Source organism: Mastigoproctus giganteus, chromosome 2, assembly GCF_048544385.1.
Source record: "Mastigoproctus giganteus isolate SK-2022 chromosome 2, ASM4854438v1, whole genome shotgun sequence".
In the NCBI taxonomy this organism is placed as follows: domain Eukaryota; kingdom Metazoa; phylum Arthropoda; class Arachnida; order Uropygi; family Thelyphonidae; genus Mastigoproctus; species Mastigoproctus giganteus.
The window spans coordinates 242,257,272-242,273,349 of record NC_143576.1 but is presented as its reverse complement, the minus strand read 5'-3'; the positions used below and the strand labels follow the sequence as shown (position 1 = coordinate 242,273,349).

General features: G+C 38.3%; 1 protein-coding gene across 1 annotated transcript in view; it reads left to right on the top strand.

Moving 5' to 3' along the window:
• The window catches only part of LOC150090314 (salivary peroxidase/catechol oxidase-like), a 47,724-nt gene extending 34,047 nt beyond the window's left edge, over nucleotides 1-13,677 (top strand). Inside the window, exons 11-15 of the mRNA XM_090389796.1 lie at nucleotides 3,087-3,650; nucleotides 5,882-6,051; nucleotides 6,943-7,045; nucleotides 11,752-11,828; nucleotides 13,479-13,677. Coding sequence (XP_090245922.1) covers nucleotides 3,087-3,650; nucleotides 5,882-6,051; nucleotides 6,943-7,045; nucleotides 11,752-11,809 — 895 coding nt within the window. The 3' untranslated portion in view covers nucleotides 11,810-11,828; nucleotides 13,479-13,677. The remainder of the gene's footprint in view (nucleotides 1-3,086; nucleotides 3,651-5,881; nucleotides 6,052-6,942; nucleotides 7,046-11,751; nucleotides 11,829-13,478) is intronic.
• The last annotated feature ends 2,401 nt before the right edge of the window (nucleotides 13,678-16,078 follow it).

Below are 16,078 nucleotides of genomic sequence, written 5' to 3'. Positions count from 1 at the left end.
GGTGCAACATCATAATTGGAAGCTGCTGTTCTCAAGTTGATATAGTGCATTTAAATCAGAAACGACAAAAGAAGTTTCTTTGCACAGGTTGTAGGTCCTCAAATGAAAATTTTCAGAGCAGAACAACTGAATAAAACAAATGAAGCGCCATCAGGTATCATAGACACTAGTGACTCGGAAACTGAAGACCTCTCTCCACAGGCAGCTAGCAACCACACGGTAACGGAGCTGAACGGGAATCTAAATTACTCCTTAGCTCAAAAGAGAAACAGAACAGAAAACAGAGCATAGACCACTGTCGCTAGCCCCAGAAGCCAATCCTGCATAGATAAAAATCACTGCCTCCACCTTAAGGCCATATGCACCGAAACAACCGACCTATGCACAGATGGTTACTCTCCCTTCAAAATCGGCTTACCAAAGGTCTACTAAAAAAGAAAGCCATCCGCTACTTACCAATCACGAACACGATGCCACGCGACCAAAGGCGATCCTACGCATCAAAATCATGTTCCCTCGCCGAGGTTATCCACAGTATATTGCTCTTGTCTTGCCGAAAGGTACAACATCACCTCCGTTCAAACGAGAAGGAAAATATTTGTGTCGCGAATCAACCCCAATATTACTCCTGGTGTCATCAGAGAAATGTATGTTGAAAGAATTGGTATCGGTGTTGAGCTACGTCAAGTACGAACTAGACATCCTGCCTACTCCTCCTTCCTACCCCTCTTGCCCCATTAATTGTGAAGCCCAACTACTGAACCGAAACAATGGCCCAGTGGCATCCTCGTTAAACGATTCAGGGAACAATCGACAAGGTTCTCTACTAGTGCAGCAACACCCTAACAAAGCAATAGCAATTAACGACCACCTTGCCAGTCTTGAAAGGAGATACTAAAGTCTCCTTTTTTTTACTAAAACGTTCGCAGCATATCGTATAAACTCCACACCTTGCAGAGCCTTCTAATAAATTCAGAATACTCATTTATCTGTCTGACAGAGACGTGGCTACAAAATAATAAGCAGCTGAACGCTCTGGTAGACAGTTTAGACTATAACTGCATTGCGAGAGGGAGAGAGATCAAAAGAGGTGGAGGAGTAATGATGCTATATAAAATCGACTTCCAGATTGTGAAAGAACAAAGCTCTAATTCTGATAACTTTGAAGCTGTTAACGCCACATTCTTAGGTGAGAACCCAAGATACAGATTTTTCTTATCTACATGCCACCAGAACATACGAGAGAGACCAGAAATTAGTTTTTTACCTGGCTAGTCTCAAATTTAGTCGCAAATATAGACACAATCATCTTGGGAGATCTGAATATGCCTATGCCGAGGAATAAAGATGCAAAAGCAGAGCTAGACACTACAGTAGAAGCACTCGGAATGAAACAATTAACAACACCTGCGACAAGAGGATTGCAATGCCTGGATTTAATTTATTGTGACACACAAGCTATTAACTTAATAGACAATTCCTTACGATTTTCCTCTGGCCACTGTGCGCTTTCATTGGAAGTTTCTCTTCGAAGACAGGCTGCCGACCAGAACTGCTGCACAAATCAGCATAATGAATTTAATTTGATAATTTTCACAAAATATATTAAAAGCGAGGTCATCTTGCAATGATTAGCACAATATGACTTTCAAAGCATATATAAAATGTCTACTGAAGAAGCCATAGACGAAATTTCGCGGTTGATCTTGCATATTGCCTTGCATATCCCATCAATACCCTTGACAGGTGTGACCTACAGGCACGCGACCACGTAGCGACCAACAGAAACATCCAAGGTGATGACTCAACCACGAGCGCCTTTTACTCAAACCTATCGCAGCAGGTTTGTAGAATCTTAAAATGCGTACAACTCCCAGGCAGAAAATTACGATCCCTCATCTCTAAAGTAAAAACACCTGTCCCCACCCTACTACAAAGCGGATTGGTCTACCGCATCTCTTGCCGTGACTGCACTAGCTGCTACATCGGGAAAACTGGGAGACGGGACGGCTCGAAAAACGCCTTTCCGAACACAAAAGAGCAATCCGCTTAGCGGATGTGGAGCACTCAGCTATTGCCGAACACGTTTGGGCAACCCACCACGACATTGACCCACACCGCGATGTCGTGATTGTGGATAAGTCCCGCCACTATCGGCGACGCGCCTGGTTGGAGTCGTTAAACATTAAATGCTCCAATACCTCAGTGAACAGGAACAGTGGATGTCAAGTCCACCCTATCACCGAAACAGCAATCCTGTCCATTGACAAACGCTGGCCACGTACGCATACATCACAGCCACAGGCTCCAACAATCAATCACGCACTTCACGTACAAGATTGGCAGTACACACCCTCATGCTCCATTCTTAACGGTCAGTTTAACTGAGGAGGTTGACTAAACAACCGAAAGCTTTTATGTATCTAATCTAATATATGTATATTTCTTATTAAACTTGTCTCAATCTATTTTTGTATCCGTTTCGCTCTGAGCAACTGTAATTTTAAAATAATAATGAATCCAGAGCGCACAGGTCTCTTTAATCATAATAATAAATGTATACAACCATGTAAATTGTTACGAATTGTAAATGATACACAAGATACACGTTTTATGTACCATTCAACTTTTGTGTTAAATGTTATAAACATGAGGTTTCGTGAATAATGCTTGAACAATTTCTGATAGATTGTTTTATTTCTGGTAGATTGTTTTATCGCTTTACATACACTTGAATTTCAAGTGTATCCAAAGTTGAAACTGTAGAGTGTTATGCTAATGTATTTTAACAGTGATGTAAGGTCGTATAGACGTCAGTCCAGAAAGCATGGTATAGTATGGTTAAATAAATGAAAATGGAATTAAAATTCGCACGTATTTGCTCACCTGCTTTTTTATTGCATGGTACAAACACGTGATGTCTAACTGAAAGAGCTCTCCATTTCATTAAAATAGTAGATGTATCTAATAAAAAGCTATTCCATGTATTCATACTAATACTTAATGAATGTCAGTATGGTTTTATACAGATAACTGCACTGTTTATTTCTGATTATCTAAGATTCCTGCTTGGCTTTCTTTTACAGGCGTCTTATCACTGCGTTAGTACAGATGGTAGTCTACGGCGAATTCCTTCCTAGAATTCTCGGGCCAAATGATATGAGTTATTTTGGCTTGTGGGTAAGAGCTTCCGGCTTCACCAATTACAATGCTACAGAGAACCCGACGCTCTTCACAGACTTTTCAACATATGCCTACAGATTTCATTCCCAAATTAACAGGTTCGCATCTAATGTACCTTCTTTCCAAGGAAGTAATGGTGATCGTCTACAGGACATTTTCTTCGAGCCATTTTTACTTTATCAGGGAATATTGGATAACTGTATAGGCGGACTGTTATTAGATCCTTCTCAGAGGTTTGACAATTATTTTGTTGAAGATATTAAGAATATGCTGTACCGTGAAAGGGGAAATGCCACTGGACTTGACCTTTGTGCCATTAATATTCAAAGAGGCAGAGATCACGGGTTGGCTCCTTACGTGGACTATGTCCGGGCTTGCAATGGGCCAACTATAACATCATTTTCAGATCTCTATGGGTATGGATTGATGTCTCAACAGAGTGCCCAACAGCTGCAGAGTGTCTACAGGTAAGGTTATGAAGCCGTTCTAACTTTAATAAAAATAATAATAAATATCAGTTTATTTGTCTTACAGGGCACATTCAGGGCACGTCTTTATATGCCCTGACTGGCATGCAGGCCAGAGCGGCTTACATTAGAGAAATGTAACAACATATTTGAATTTAATAACAGAAAAAGCAAACACGTTATAACAATACACAATATAAAAGGGCCTATATATGCATAAAATACTATTGATGAAGAATGCAGTTATAGTATAGGCTTCTTCATCATCTGTCATCGTTCCGCTATTCCACGGGTCGATGTATGAAACCTCGCCACCATGTCCTGTCCGTGTACTTCGCTCCGTCGTTGATTTCACTCCAGTTTCCTCCGCTCTTAATGATATCGGTCTTTATCATGACTTGCCATCTCATTCTTGGTCTCCCTCTTGATCTTTTGTCCCTTAATTGTAAATCAAACATTCTTCTCGGCAAACTCCTCTCGTTCATCCTCTTGACATGTCCAAACCATTTCAAACGGGACCTTTCAATCCTATTCTGGAGTTTTTCAACCTGAATTCTCTCCTTAATCACATCATTCCTGATTTTGTCACGTCTTGTCTTTCCGGCTATGCTCCTCACAAATCTCATTTCTGCCCCCTGAATTCTGCTTTCATCCTTTTTAGGGTCCGTAGTCTAACGAAATACCCTTATAATGTCACTCGGTTGTCTGTATGTCCGTCCGTCTGTCACAACATTGTATCTCTGGAACCACTCAACCTATTGACTTGAAATTTTGCATGGATTTGTACATCATGTGGGCCAACATAACGTCATATTGATCGTTGTTGGCAAACATTTGTCTGAGAAATGGGTGGTAAAATGTGGGGGGGGGGCAAAAATATTGTCGACAACCTATTCCTTATTATACACCGTTGGAAAGAACTCAACGAGCAGATTTAAAATATAATTTTAAAATATTTTTTAAATTAAAAATGGCGGCGCTAGACAAGAAACTGTAAGTAATTTTCGTGTCTCCCCTCCCTCTATTTCCGTCGCTAATGGAGCTAAAAATTTAAAAATCACATTAGCTATGCGTTATACGATGCTTATCAAGGGAAAACTTATTTCAAGTTGATTCATTTCAGAAATTGGTACTCGACGGAGAAAAGCCCATATTTAAGAACTGTAAGTCACTGGAGAAAACAGGAAACATATCGGAGAAGAATCTTTAGGGTTGCTGATATGAACCATATTTTGTGTCATCAGCATCTACACTCTTTTTACGGAAGAGATCCTGAGTTGAAATAAGTTAATATGGAACAGTTTTATTATAAAAACAATATTACTAGGTTTTTGTATACAGAGGCTGTCGGAAAAAGCTGTGGGTCAACTATTGGAAAAAAAGAAAGGGATCTTTTTCTTTGTATAAGATATGGACAGCTTTTTGAGCATTAATTTTAAGACAGAAATTCATGAAGTGTTCAGCAGTAGTTTTCAAGACTTTATTGAATAATATATCATTTTCCAGTGATTCACCAAACAAATAAACATGTAGGGGAGGGAGATGTACAGGCAGCCAGGGAAGCAGCTTAGGTGAAAAAAATTAGTAAGCTAGCAGCAAGGGGATGCAATGTAGAATGAAAGAAGAATGAACGAAAGGAAAGAATGAAAGAGTGTGAAAGGATGAATGAATGAGCTGGGTGAAAGGGGAATTGTGGTAAAAGGAAATGAATGTTAGTTTTGGTGAGACAGAGTGACCCAGCAAGGGAGCAAGAGAGAGAGTGAATGGGTGAATGAAATTGGCTGCAAGAATACATAGTTAAAAACAATATATTTATTAAAAAATACTAACACAATCTCAACTATATACTAACAACAACAAAGCACACACATATACATTGCACACCTCTTGACTTGCAAGATCTGCAGCCGGGGCTGCACTTTAATATGAGTATTTAAGTATGGGACGCTGACACTGGCCAACAGGACTTGTGCCTTGGCCGGTGTGGAATAGAGCACCAACACAGGCGTTTCAACAAAGGGACTCTTTTCCTATGATCCTTCATTCCTACCACCTGGGTTGGTTGTTCTCTCACTTCTCCAATCTGGCTACCCCCTGCCTTTCGCCTGGTGTGGTTACCCCACCAGACGAATCATGCAGAGTGGCGTTATTTAAAAATTATAATATGAATGGATCTTAGCTATTCAACGCTAAGAATATTCAACCTTTTTCATGTTGAAATATCTTTTCAGTGACGTCAGAGACATTGACGTTTTCATTGGAGCTGCCTTCGAGTATCTTAATCAAGGAGCCCTGGTACCTCCAGTAATCAGATGTCTGGTAGGCCGTCAGTTTCAAAAATTGAAGTATGGAGACCGGTATTACTTCGAACACGGTAACCAGGCAGGATCATTTACTGAAGGTATTATTTTTTTAGATTTTTACAATTGTAATTAGAAAACAGCCGTCTAAAAATTATGTGAAAATGTAGAATATTTTCTTCGAAGTATCTATAAATAGGATTTAGAACATACCTGCACGAATATTCTTAACCGTATTTTTATATCCTCCCGTATGCTTTAAATATTTGCTTATTATCATCAAATACGAAAATCTAAAGCATGTTTCTCGTGTTTATAGCTAGCTTGGTCGTCATATAAACAATTAGTGTTACAGTAAACATTAAGAAGTAGGTACACAGGCATTCGCTAATTGATCTTCGAAAGAATCAGAAATAATCTTTACGAAATTCCACGGTGACCTTCTTAGAATGTACAGTAAACATTTCCCAGAACCTATTCTGGGATATACAAAGTGCGAATCCATCTGTAGTCCATGACGCAATAAAATTCTGATCTCTTCGATTGTAAGTACCAAACACTAGAATCATTATCTACCAAATAAGTGCATAGCAAGCACCAGATATTAAATCTCCCTAAAATTTCCCAATTTATTTTGAAAATATAGGTGTTCTTTCTCTGCTTGGAATATAGATTACGGTAACAAAATTGGCTAATACACCAAAAAAAAAAAAAAAAAGCGTGAAGTAAATCCCTGGGGGAGCTCACCTCTTGCTGTCTTGGGTGTTTATGAAAAATCTCTCTCCTGTTTTATCCACTCTGCGATAAACCTAAAATTCATTTTTTTACAAATAAATTATTGTTTTCATTTATGAAAAGGAAATAAAAATTTTGCCTATTTTATTTTATTATATTTTAAGTATATCTTAAGTATTTTCTTAGGTTGTAATTAGGTAATATAATGACTATCACATTATATTCATCCACTGCATTTTATTTTTTATTTTCTGTAGCCCAGCTAAACAATATCCGAACACAAACGCTTTCGAGCATTATATGTCTTGCTACGAATATTGAATCGGTACAGAAGTGTGCTTTTGATCCACCCAACTCTTAGTAAGTTATTTTATTAATTACTTGAAGTTTAAATTGAATTACTATATAACTGCTTATATAACGAGTGGGGAAAAAATAGTGTGCAAATCCGCCCTACAATGAACTTTTGTTTTATTAAACTTCTTTTTTTTAATATATTTCTATCATGGATTTTTCTTTGACCTTATATGGCTGTTCTTCTCCAGTCACATAGTTCCCTCAGGGGCTGTTGTGGCCACCAACAAAATCCTCCAACTACATCGATCATATGCTATACGGGCGGCATCGCAAAATGTCACGCCCAAAACTTCACTGATCTCATCCTTCCACCTAGTTGCAGGTCTTCCTTTAACAGCAGTTTTTGGAGTTGGTTTTGTTGTGGTCTCTGTGGCATCATATAATGTGGTGGTATGCCATTGCCTACCACATGGCCGATTTTGAAAGGGGCCGGCTTTAATCATGGGAAGAGTCATCGTGCATCCCACGAGATGCTCTTGAAGAGTAAAGGTGACTACAGCAGAGCCCCACTTAGTGCAGAAGGCTGATTACAACTGGTTTTCGTTTTTTTCCAGAGGTCGTCTATGTATATAAACGGATATATATTATTCATTAGATTCGCACCATATGGCTGTATGGGGGTAAATTTTCAGCATCCACGAGGAGAGTTTCTATAGACGCTTTTTGTCATAAAACCCGTTACATCTACTGAAAGAGCAAACGATTTATATATCTTTTTTAAAAATATAGTTATATATATTTTTCTCAAAAATTTCTGTTTCACACTGCCTGCTGCTCAGTCTTTTCACCCTAAAACAACTGAATTGTTGGTTTTTGGCTGTTTTTTTTTTTTTTTTCTTTCCTCTGGGTAATTCTTCATTCTTCTATTTGTGTTTTAAAATCGTATTATATGACATTGTGTTGAAACGAAAAAAATGCATAACGAAACCGTAGATGTATGCTAACTTTTTACCAGATTTTACCACGGTGGAAAAAACTGCAAAATGCTCTTCGACTATGTTCTACTCACCACGGCTCTGTGGAGAGGCGCATTGTCCTCCTGGAAGAGTCCATTGCCCTATGGGTGCACGATGACCATGAAGGGATGCAGATGATCTGCAAGGATGGACACGTAACCTAGACCATTCAGAGATGCGTCTAGACGTATCAGAGGTCACTTTCCCAAAGTGTGCCAGTTGAACACGCCCCAGACCATTACCAACCATGCCCTGCCTGAACAGGTCCTTGTTGACATTACGCGTGAATAGCTTCGTGCGGTTTCCGCCAGATACGCACCCTCCCATCCGATCAAAATAACTGGAAATGGGACTCATCGAACCAGGAGACCCATCTCCAAGCATCCAAGTGCGGACGTTCTTTCTCCCAGTTGAGGTGTAGGACTCGCAATGGGACTCTGGTTGGTCGTCGGCTCCCATAACCTATTGCGGCTAATGATCGCCTGATGGTGTAGGTGGAGACGTTTCTGGCACCTCCTTCGTTGATGTCGGGGGTGATTTGTGCCACTGTCGCTCTCCGGTTGGCTGAAACAATGTGAGACAGACGACGACGGCCACGTTCATCCACCATCTTTCTCCGCCCACAGCGCTGTCCACGATGAGATGTTATTCCGGAAATGGCGCACTCCCGATACACTCTTGATGTCGTCGAATGGGGATAGCGCAATTTCTGCATCACCTCCGCAATAGAGTGACCCATACGTCGGGCACCCACTATCAGTCCTCTTTCAAAGTCTGTTAACTTACGACGTTTACCCATACTGACATCGAATAACCGTCTACATGAATGCAGTCTAACTATATACCTGCCAAGCGGTGGGTTCATCCACTAGCGAGAGGGGTGACAGCATCGCGTGCCCAGGAACCAGATATGCTATGAATTATGCCCTTTCAGTGTATAATCACAATAAAATCGTTTCGATTTATATTGGAACCTCTGTAATTCATTAAGACTGCATGAACTCTTCGAAAGTCTCCTACCAAGACGTGCACAGTCTGATCTTACGTTTACATTGTGACAAGCCATGAAAAAGTGCTAACCTATGATAAACAGAAATATTTGTGCTTTTATCCAGAGCTTGAAATACTATTTGTTTTTAATAGGATTTTAGGAGCATCAATGACTAAGGTCATATTGCTCCGTGAATATTTCTGGACAAAAAAATCGAACTTCCCGAAGGAAAAAAACATGCTACTCTCGCCTGAGACCGATCAGCTCAGCCACATTGTGTAAAAGGCCCATTAAAAATCATCTAGTCACCGATGGGAATCGAATTCAGGTCTTTTCCACCTGGTGTGGGGAGGACGGCGATTCTACCAACTGTGCTACCCACAAGGGCTTAATGCAAAGCGATTGCGTTCTTTAACTGTGAATGCTAAGGTAAAAGTTGTGAAACAAGCTGAAGAAATCAATGACAAAAAGTAAGACATAGAAAGTTGCATCACAGGAAGAACGAATAGTGAAAAAATCAGAGGAAGTGTTACGGGACAACGGTGTACATTAATGTCCTCTATCACTGGTGAAAGGAAAAAAATCTGATGTATATCGTCCTAAAAAGGAAAATGCTACATAAATTATAATTTTAAATTTGCTTTAAAAAACTGTGCGCGGATTTCATTCGGAGGCACGTGGTGTTTGCTTAAGTAGAGTAGTAGTTATTTGTTTTTAAATTAAATACTAATCCTATATTTATTATTTCTTTTTGACAAGTATTTTTCTTTGAACAAACTTAGCCAATAATCATCATTGGAATTTCTTTCGTTTCTTGTTTTGTTTTGCTTTTCGCGAAAAAAAAATGAATTTTTTTGTCATATTAGCATTATCAGAGGCATACGATGCAAGGAAGCAAGTTTATGCAGCATCAGCCAAAAAAAAAAAACAAAAAACCCTCCCATTTCACCCCGCCATTCGTTCCAAATGCCTGTCCAGCTCAGCCTTAAATTTATTTAGGCTATCAACTTCCACAACAAAAGATGGAAACCTGTTCCACCAATTAACTACCGCTGGCTAAAGGAAAATTTCCGCACATCTATTCCACAATTTGAAACTGTGCTCCCTCAGGTTCTTAGTCTGAGTAAAAGGAAGAATCCCATCAGCATTCAGCTTGCTCAACCAATTCAAGGCCTTATACAGCTCGATCAGATCACTTCACAGGTGCCTACTCTCCAGGCGCTGCAATTTGCAGAGCTTAAGCCTTTCTTAGTAAGAGCACCCCTTTGTTCCCCACACCAATCTTGTTGCCCTTCTTTGTACTTGTTCTAGCAACTCTACATCCTTCCTAAAATGAGGCCTCCAGACCTGTACACAATACTCTAGGTGTGGCCTGACCATTGCCTTGTATAGCGGGATAATCACCTCCTTGTCCCTGCTAGAAAAATTCCTATATATCATTGACAAGACTCCATGATCTGCCCTGGCAGCCAGTCTGCACTGCTCGGCGAACTTCATATTTGACTGCACAATTTCCCCCAGGTCTTTTTCACTTTCCACTTCCCTGAGTGTAGTACCACACAGTTGGTACGTTTCTCTTCGATTATTGCTACCCATATGCAATACTATGCATTTGTCAATATTAAATTTCAGTTGCCACTTCTCAGCCCATTTTACCAACTTCTCTAGATCCGGTTGGAGTAGAATACTGTCTTTAACAATCCTGCCAACCTTTCTATATATGTACATAAATATACATTATTTAATAATTCTCCACTTCCAAAATATAATTTCTGAGCAACACTACTAGTAATTCGATGTGTTGGATGTATTCATAAATTAATTGAGGAAAGTGAGATCGAAATGCGGTGTCTTCCACGTCTCTACAGGCAATGAATTTGAATTTCACAGAAAATTTATGGTCTTTCTTTGCCCATACTCTGACCAGCAAGTCTGCTGCACAGAAACTTTGCTATTAGGAATAGGGATGTGATTAGCCCATTGTACAAGGCAATAGTTAGGCTGCAACGTGAGTACCGCATACAGGTCTGGAGGCCTCATCTTAGGAATAAAGTAGATCTGTTGGAAAGGGTGCAGAGAAGGGTAGCAAGATTGGTGAAGTGAAAGAAAGGGTGATCTCACTAAATTCAAACTGCAGCGTCTGGAGACTAGGCAGTTGCGGGAAGATCTTATTGGGGTGTTTAAGGCTTTGAATGGATTGAGCAAAAGTAAGAATACTGATGGCATTCTTCCTCTTGATCAGACTACACACATCAGGGGACATAATTTCAAACGGAGGAAGGGTGATTGCAGAATAGATGTGCTGAGGTTTCCCTTCAACCAGCGGGTGGTTGATTGTCGGCATAAACTTACATTTGTTGTTGTGGAAGTCGTACTTTGAATAAATTGAAGGACGAACTAGACAAATTATTGGAGGTGATCGGCAGGTGATGTGAGAAGGTTTTTTTTTTTTTTTTTTTTTTGGCTAATGCTTCGTAAACTCTTGCATCATATGCCACTAATAATAGTAATACAAAATGGTGTATTATATGTGGTGCATTATATACACAAAATGGTGCATTAAACATTATGCATTTCAGATCAAGTGGATGCTGCCGTTAGCGTATGAGATCTAAGGAAAATTTTTCTTTATCTGTTCAGTTACATGTGCTGTGTTCTGAAAACAGCATAACAATATAACTATTGTCATATGTGATAAATTATGCTGTTTGGTGTAATTAGGTATATTTTTTCCTAATCGATATATATTTTCCTCTCCACAGCAACCCGTACATAAACTGTGCTAATATGCCTCAACTCAATCTAGATTTGTGGTCGTAAAGGAAAATTAAATCACGAGGTAAGATATATGAATTTTCTTATAATAATTCTCTGTTGTGTATTAGGGAATTTGATACGCTGCTCACATGAGCTATGTCCTCATAGCTAGCACGGTAGTAATTACGAGCACTGTTCTTCCACATCATGTGGGAAAGCTCAGATTCAAGTTTGGTTGGTTGCAGTAAGGTTTTAGGTGCATCAACAAATTTGGTCATATTGCCCCGTATATAATGTCTGTAAATTTCGTGTGTTCTGTGGTCGATTTGCTGTTTGCTGGACGAAAAACCAGACTTTAATGGAGAAAAAACCATGCTACCCTGGCCTGAGACCATCTAACTCAGCCAGGTTGTGAAAAAGGCATTGACATTATCAGGCATTATCACTGGCAGGATTCGATCTCGTCTTTTCCACCCAGTGTGGAGAAGACGGCGATTATACCAACTATACTACCAACGAGGGCTTGCTATATGCAGGACGGTTTAAAGTGTTTTACCCAATCTGCTATTAACTACACACTGTTTCGATGTCCATCATCAAGAAGTTAAAATTCTTTTTTTCTTATGCCATGTGGTGCTCAGCAACATTTGCAGTAGTGACTGAAGTTCCTGCGAGATGAAGTCGTTCTTCATCCTGCAAGTTAATCTCTCTCTTTCTAAAAAGCTACTTCACTTATGAATTCCTTACAGTCAATTCTGCTCCATCAAACACAGCCATTTTTAATGTGAAACATCTTTACGTCTACCCCCTAATTTTCGACACAGAGTAAACCAGCAGCATGTATGTCACAAAATCGGGTGACAGAAGTACTACGTCATCTCTCCACAATACCCAGTCCGATACGACAGCGCGTGCCCGTCTCCACCTGGTACTGCTTTAGTCTGGAATGACTAGCCAGGCGTCACCTGATTTTGTGACAACTCGAGTTCTACTGGACTCAAAGTGTAGTGATTTTCTTTCATCATTCTGGGTAAGAAAACGTAAAATTCTGAAATTGTGAAAATAAAATAACACGTCATTTTAGACTGCCATGGCAAAAATCGGCGCTGAGAGGCAAAAAGCTTATAAGGCTCGCTTAAATGCCTTTAAACCGAAGAAGATTGCAAAATCTGCTGCAGAGAGTCAGTCACCGGGAATGTTGAGAACATGCAAAAATTATGAAACTTTTGCTTCGGCTTAACTAAATCAGCCATCTACAAGTCGAGAGCAGCCATCAACGAGTCAGGACCAACCATCTGCAAGCTTTGTTAGTTCGTATCTCCAGTCATCTACAAGTCAGGACCAAGCACCTACTAGGATCCACATCCGACACAACATATTTTGCCTCGATTAAAACTTTTGAAACTTTCTGAAGAATCCACTCCTCATTTGCCTTATTTAAATTACAACAAACATCGTTTCGCACACAAAGAGATTGAAAGAAGATTTTGGAATAAAGAGTTTGGTGCGAGTTTGGTTATTAATACATTAAAAATAAAATTGTATATGTTTTTTATTCTTTTAAAAAAAATTAATTCTACAGAGATGTTTGACACAGAACATCGTTCGAGCGTGCCTGGCACACGTATATATATATATATATATATATATATATATATATATAATCTGAATATGCTAATTCCGTGCTATATATGAACGTTTACAATTTTAACGATTTTTTTCTCTTTTGCAGGGCACATTACATTGCTGCACAGATATGTATCGAAGTGACCTTGTGAAGTGAAAGAACTACACGCTACCCGATTGAGCTGGAAATCCTGGAGGACAGAATTTGAAGCAATGGAGAGCCAATTATCTAAAATTATAACACAATCATGTAATCCATGAAAAATACAATTTGGCAGTACTGCACAAACTTTTCATATATATATATATATATATATATATATCTTCAAAGTAGAAATATGTGATTTTGGAATATGTACATATTTCTAATATCTACGTTCAATCAAAATATCTTCTATTTGGATTCCTCTCTAGTTCGAGCACCGTTACTATATATGAATTTTAATATGCACGCAGTACAATAAAAAGCGCCACACGAAATAACTATTGTATGCGCACTATGTTCGCTATGAAATAAAATATTTCAGCATAAGTATATATCACTGTGTTATTCAAACAGTTCATTATATTCAACGCATCTAGGACTTTTTTAATTTAATTAACGACAAATACACCATTTTCCAAAAGTTACTACACTACTCATTATAAAATTTCAGAATTAATAAATTATATTGCATTTTTTGGTAGCAGAAAGCATGCAAATTAATTTATACTTTACAAAAAAATTAATATATACTTTATTCCAGTACAATGATTCCTACAGCTAGTACAGTGTTATAATCACTATCCTCCTGAAAACCACCGAATCCCACCAATGACACAAGGAACTTTTCAGTTTGGTGTCAGGCAAGGGTTACGTGGATTTTCTCTCAAACCGACTGAAGAAGATGCGCAATAACAGGCACAATATACTGACGCCTCAAAGCCTTAGTTGCACTGATAGTTAATATATACCTGACTTAGTAGCATGGAAATTTGATGGTTAGAAATCTAAGAGAAACTGTTGATATTAACTTTGATGCGAGAAATAGATTGTAATTTTTGAAAATACATATAGGAGATATTTTAAAGAAGTCAAACAGAGAAAGAGAGAGCAAGGGTAAATAATAATAAAAAAACTTAAAAAGAGTAACGAGAAAAAAAAAGAAAAGTTAGGTCGGTGAGTTTGAAAATGAATCGTGAAAAACTGCTGGTTAGTTGTTACACGCATTCTAATTGGTTTGAAGAAAGCGATGGGTTTACGAATACCGGTTTGGAAGAACAATTTTTGTAAATATCTGTACAAAAGGCAAATGCCATTCTAAAACAGATTGAGTTGGATCTGTTTGGTTATATGAATAACGTAACTCGGCTATATAATCAATAATTCGCACTATCAATATGAAAGACATTTCAGTTTCTGTTTCGATGGTGTGAAGTCATATTTAGCTGTATCTAAACTAAATGTCATTTTTGGCCCGAAGACGGGATCACGTATATGACGATGAAACGTAGGCTATGACAAATTAGTTTAGCCAGTTATTTCACTAGATGTGGGGTAGGGTGTGACTCTACAAAAATAAACGACCTTTTTAGCTATAGAAACAGTGTTCTCTTTCATTTTATATTATATTTGCATATTCCCCTTAATGTCTTTTAATATATTAAACGTTGAAAATTCTTGGAATACAAAATTTGTAAAATTTTAGATGCCAGTCTAATTGTCCCTCAAGATTGAGTTATTGAATGTTGGCAGTATAAGACTATATTAAGAAATCTTTATTTACTGGTTTGTAACAATACAGAAGGACAAATTTAACCTGGGCATTTTATAGTAAGTTAAATATTTCTTTTAAAAGAAACTTTTCGTTGTGTTCTTGTTGCACTTAATGAGCGATAAATTGCTATTTTACGACATCCTGCTATATAACATTCCCTTTAAAGAACACTTCTTGGTAGAACGGTACGTTTGTCCACGTCTGCTTGCTTTAGCATTTAGCATTAGCATTAGTAGAGGCATACAATGCAAGAAAGCAAGCGTATGTAGTATCAGCCAAAAAAAACGCTCCCAATTTACCCCTCCGTTCGTTCCAAACTTGAAGGGACGAACTCATTTGTCAACTCATTGCATTTAGGTGACTGTCATATGATTTGTATCGACTCTTCTATTGATACTACTACATTTCAAAATAAGTTAGGTTTCTTGGAAAGAAATAAAAATAAAAGATTTTAGGATCACGGAAGATACACAAGCAGCCAGAGATTCCAAAATCTCCAAATTCTGTCCGATCACTATGATTCTAAGTTCCAGTAACAAGAGAAATGTCTGATTTTCATAAGTATTCAAATAAACTTGAGATTCACGCGATATTTCTTGTTATAAATTTCTTCTCAGTTTTTTTTTTTTTTATTTTATATTTGAAATTAATAAAATAAAAGAAATAAAACTAATATATTAAGACTAACAATAAAAAATACTGACGCCTATAACAGCTACAAATTTATCTGTGATAATGCCACTGAAAAGGTTAGACTGGCAAAGTCAGATTATGAGAAATCGCTGGCAAAGAGAGCAAAGAGGAGGGGGGATGAGGAATTCTTTACATATATAAATGCAAAGAAGAGAAGGACAAACCAGATCGGACCCTTATCTAATGGACGTGGATTAGTATTAGATACCCCAGCTGAAGTTGCAGATGAACTCAACAGTTACTTTGCATCGATATT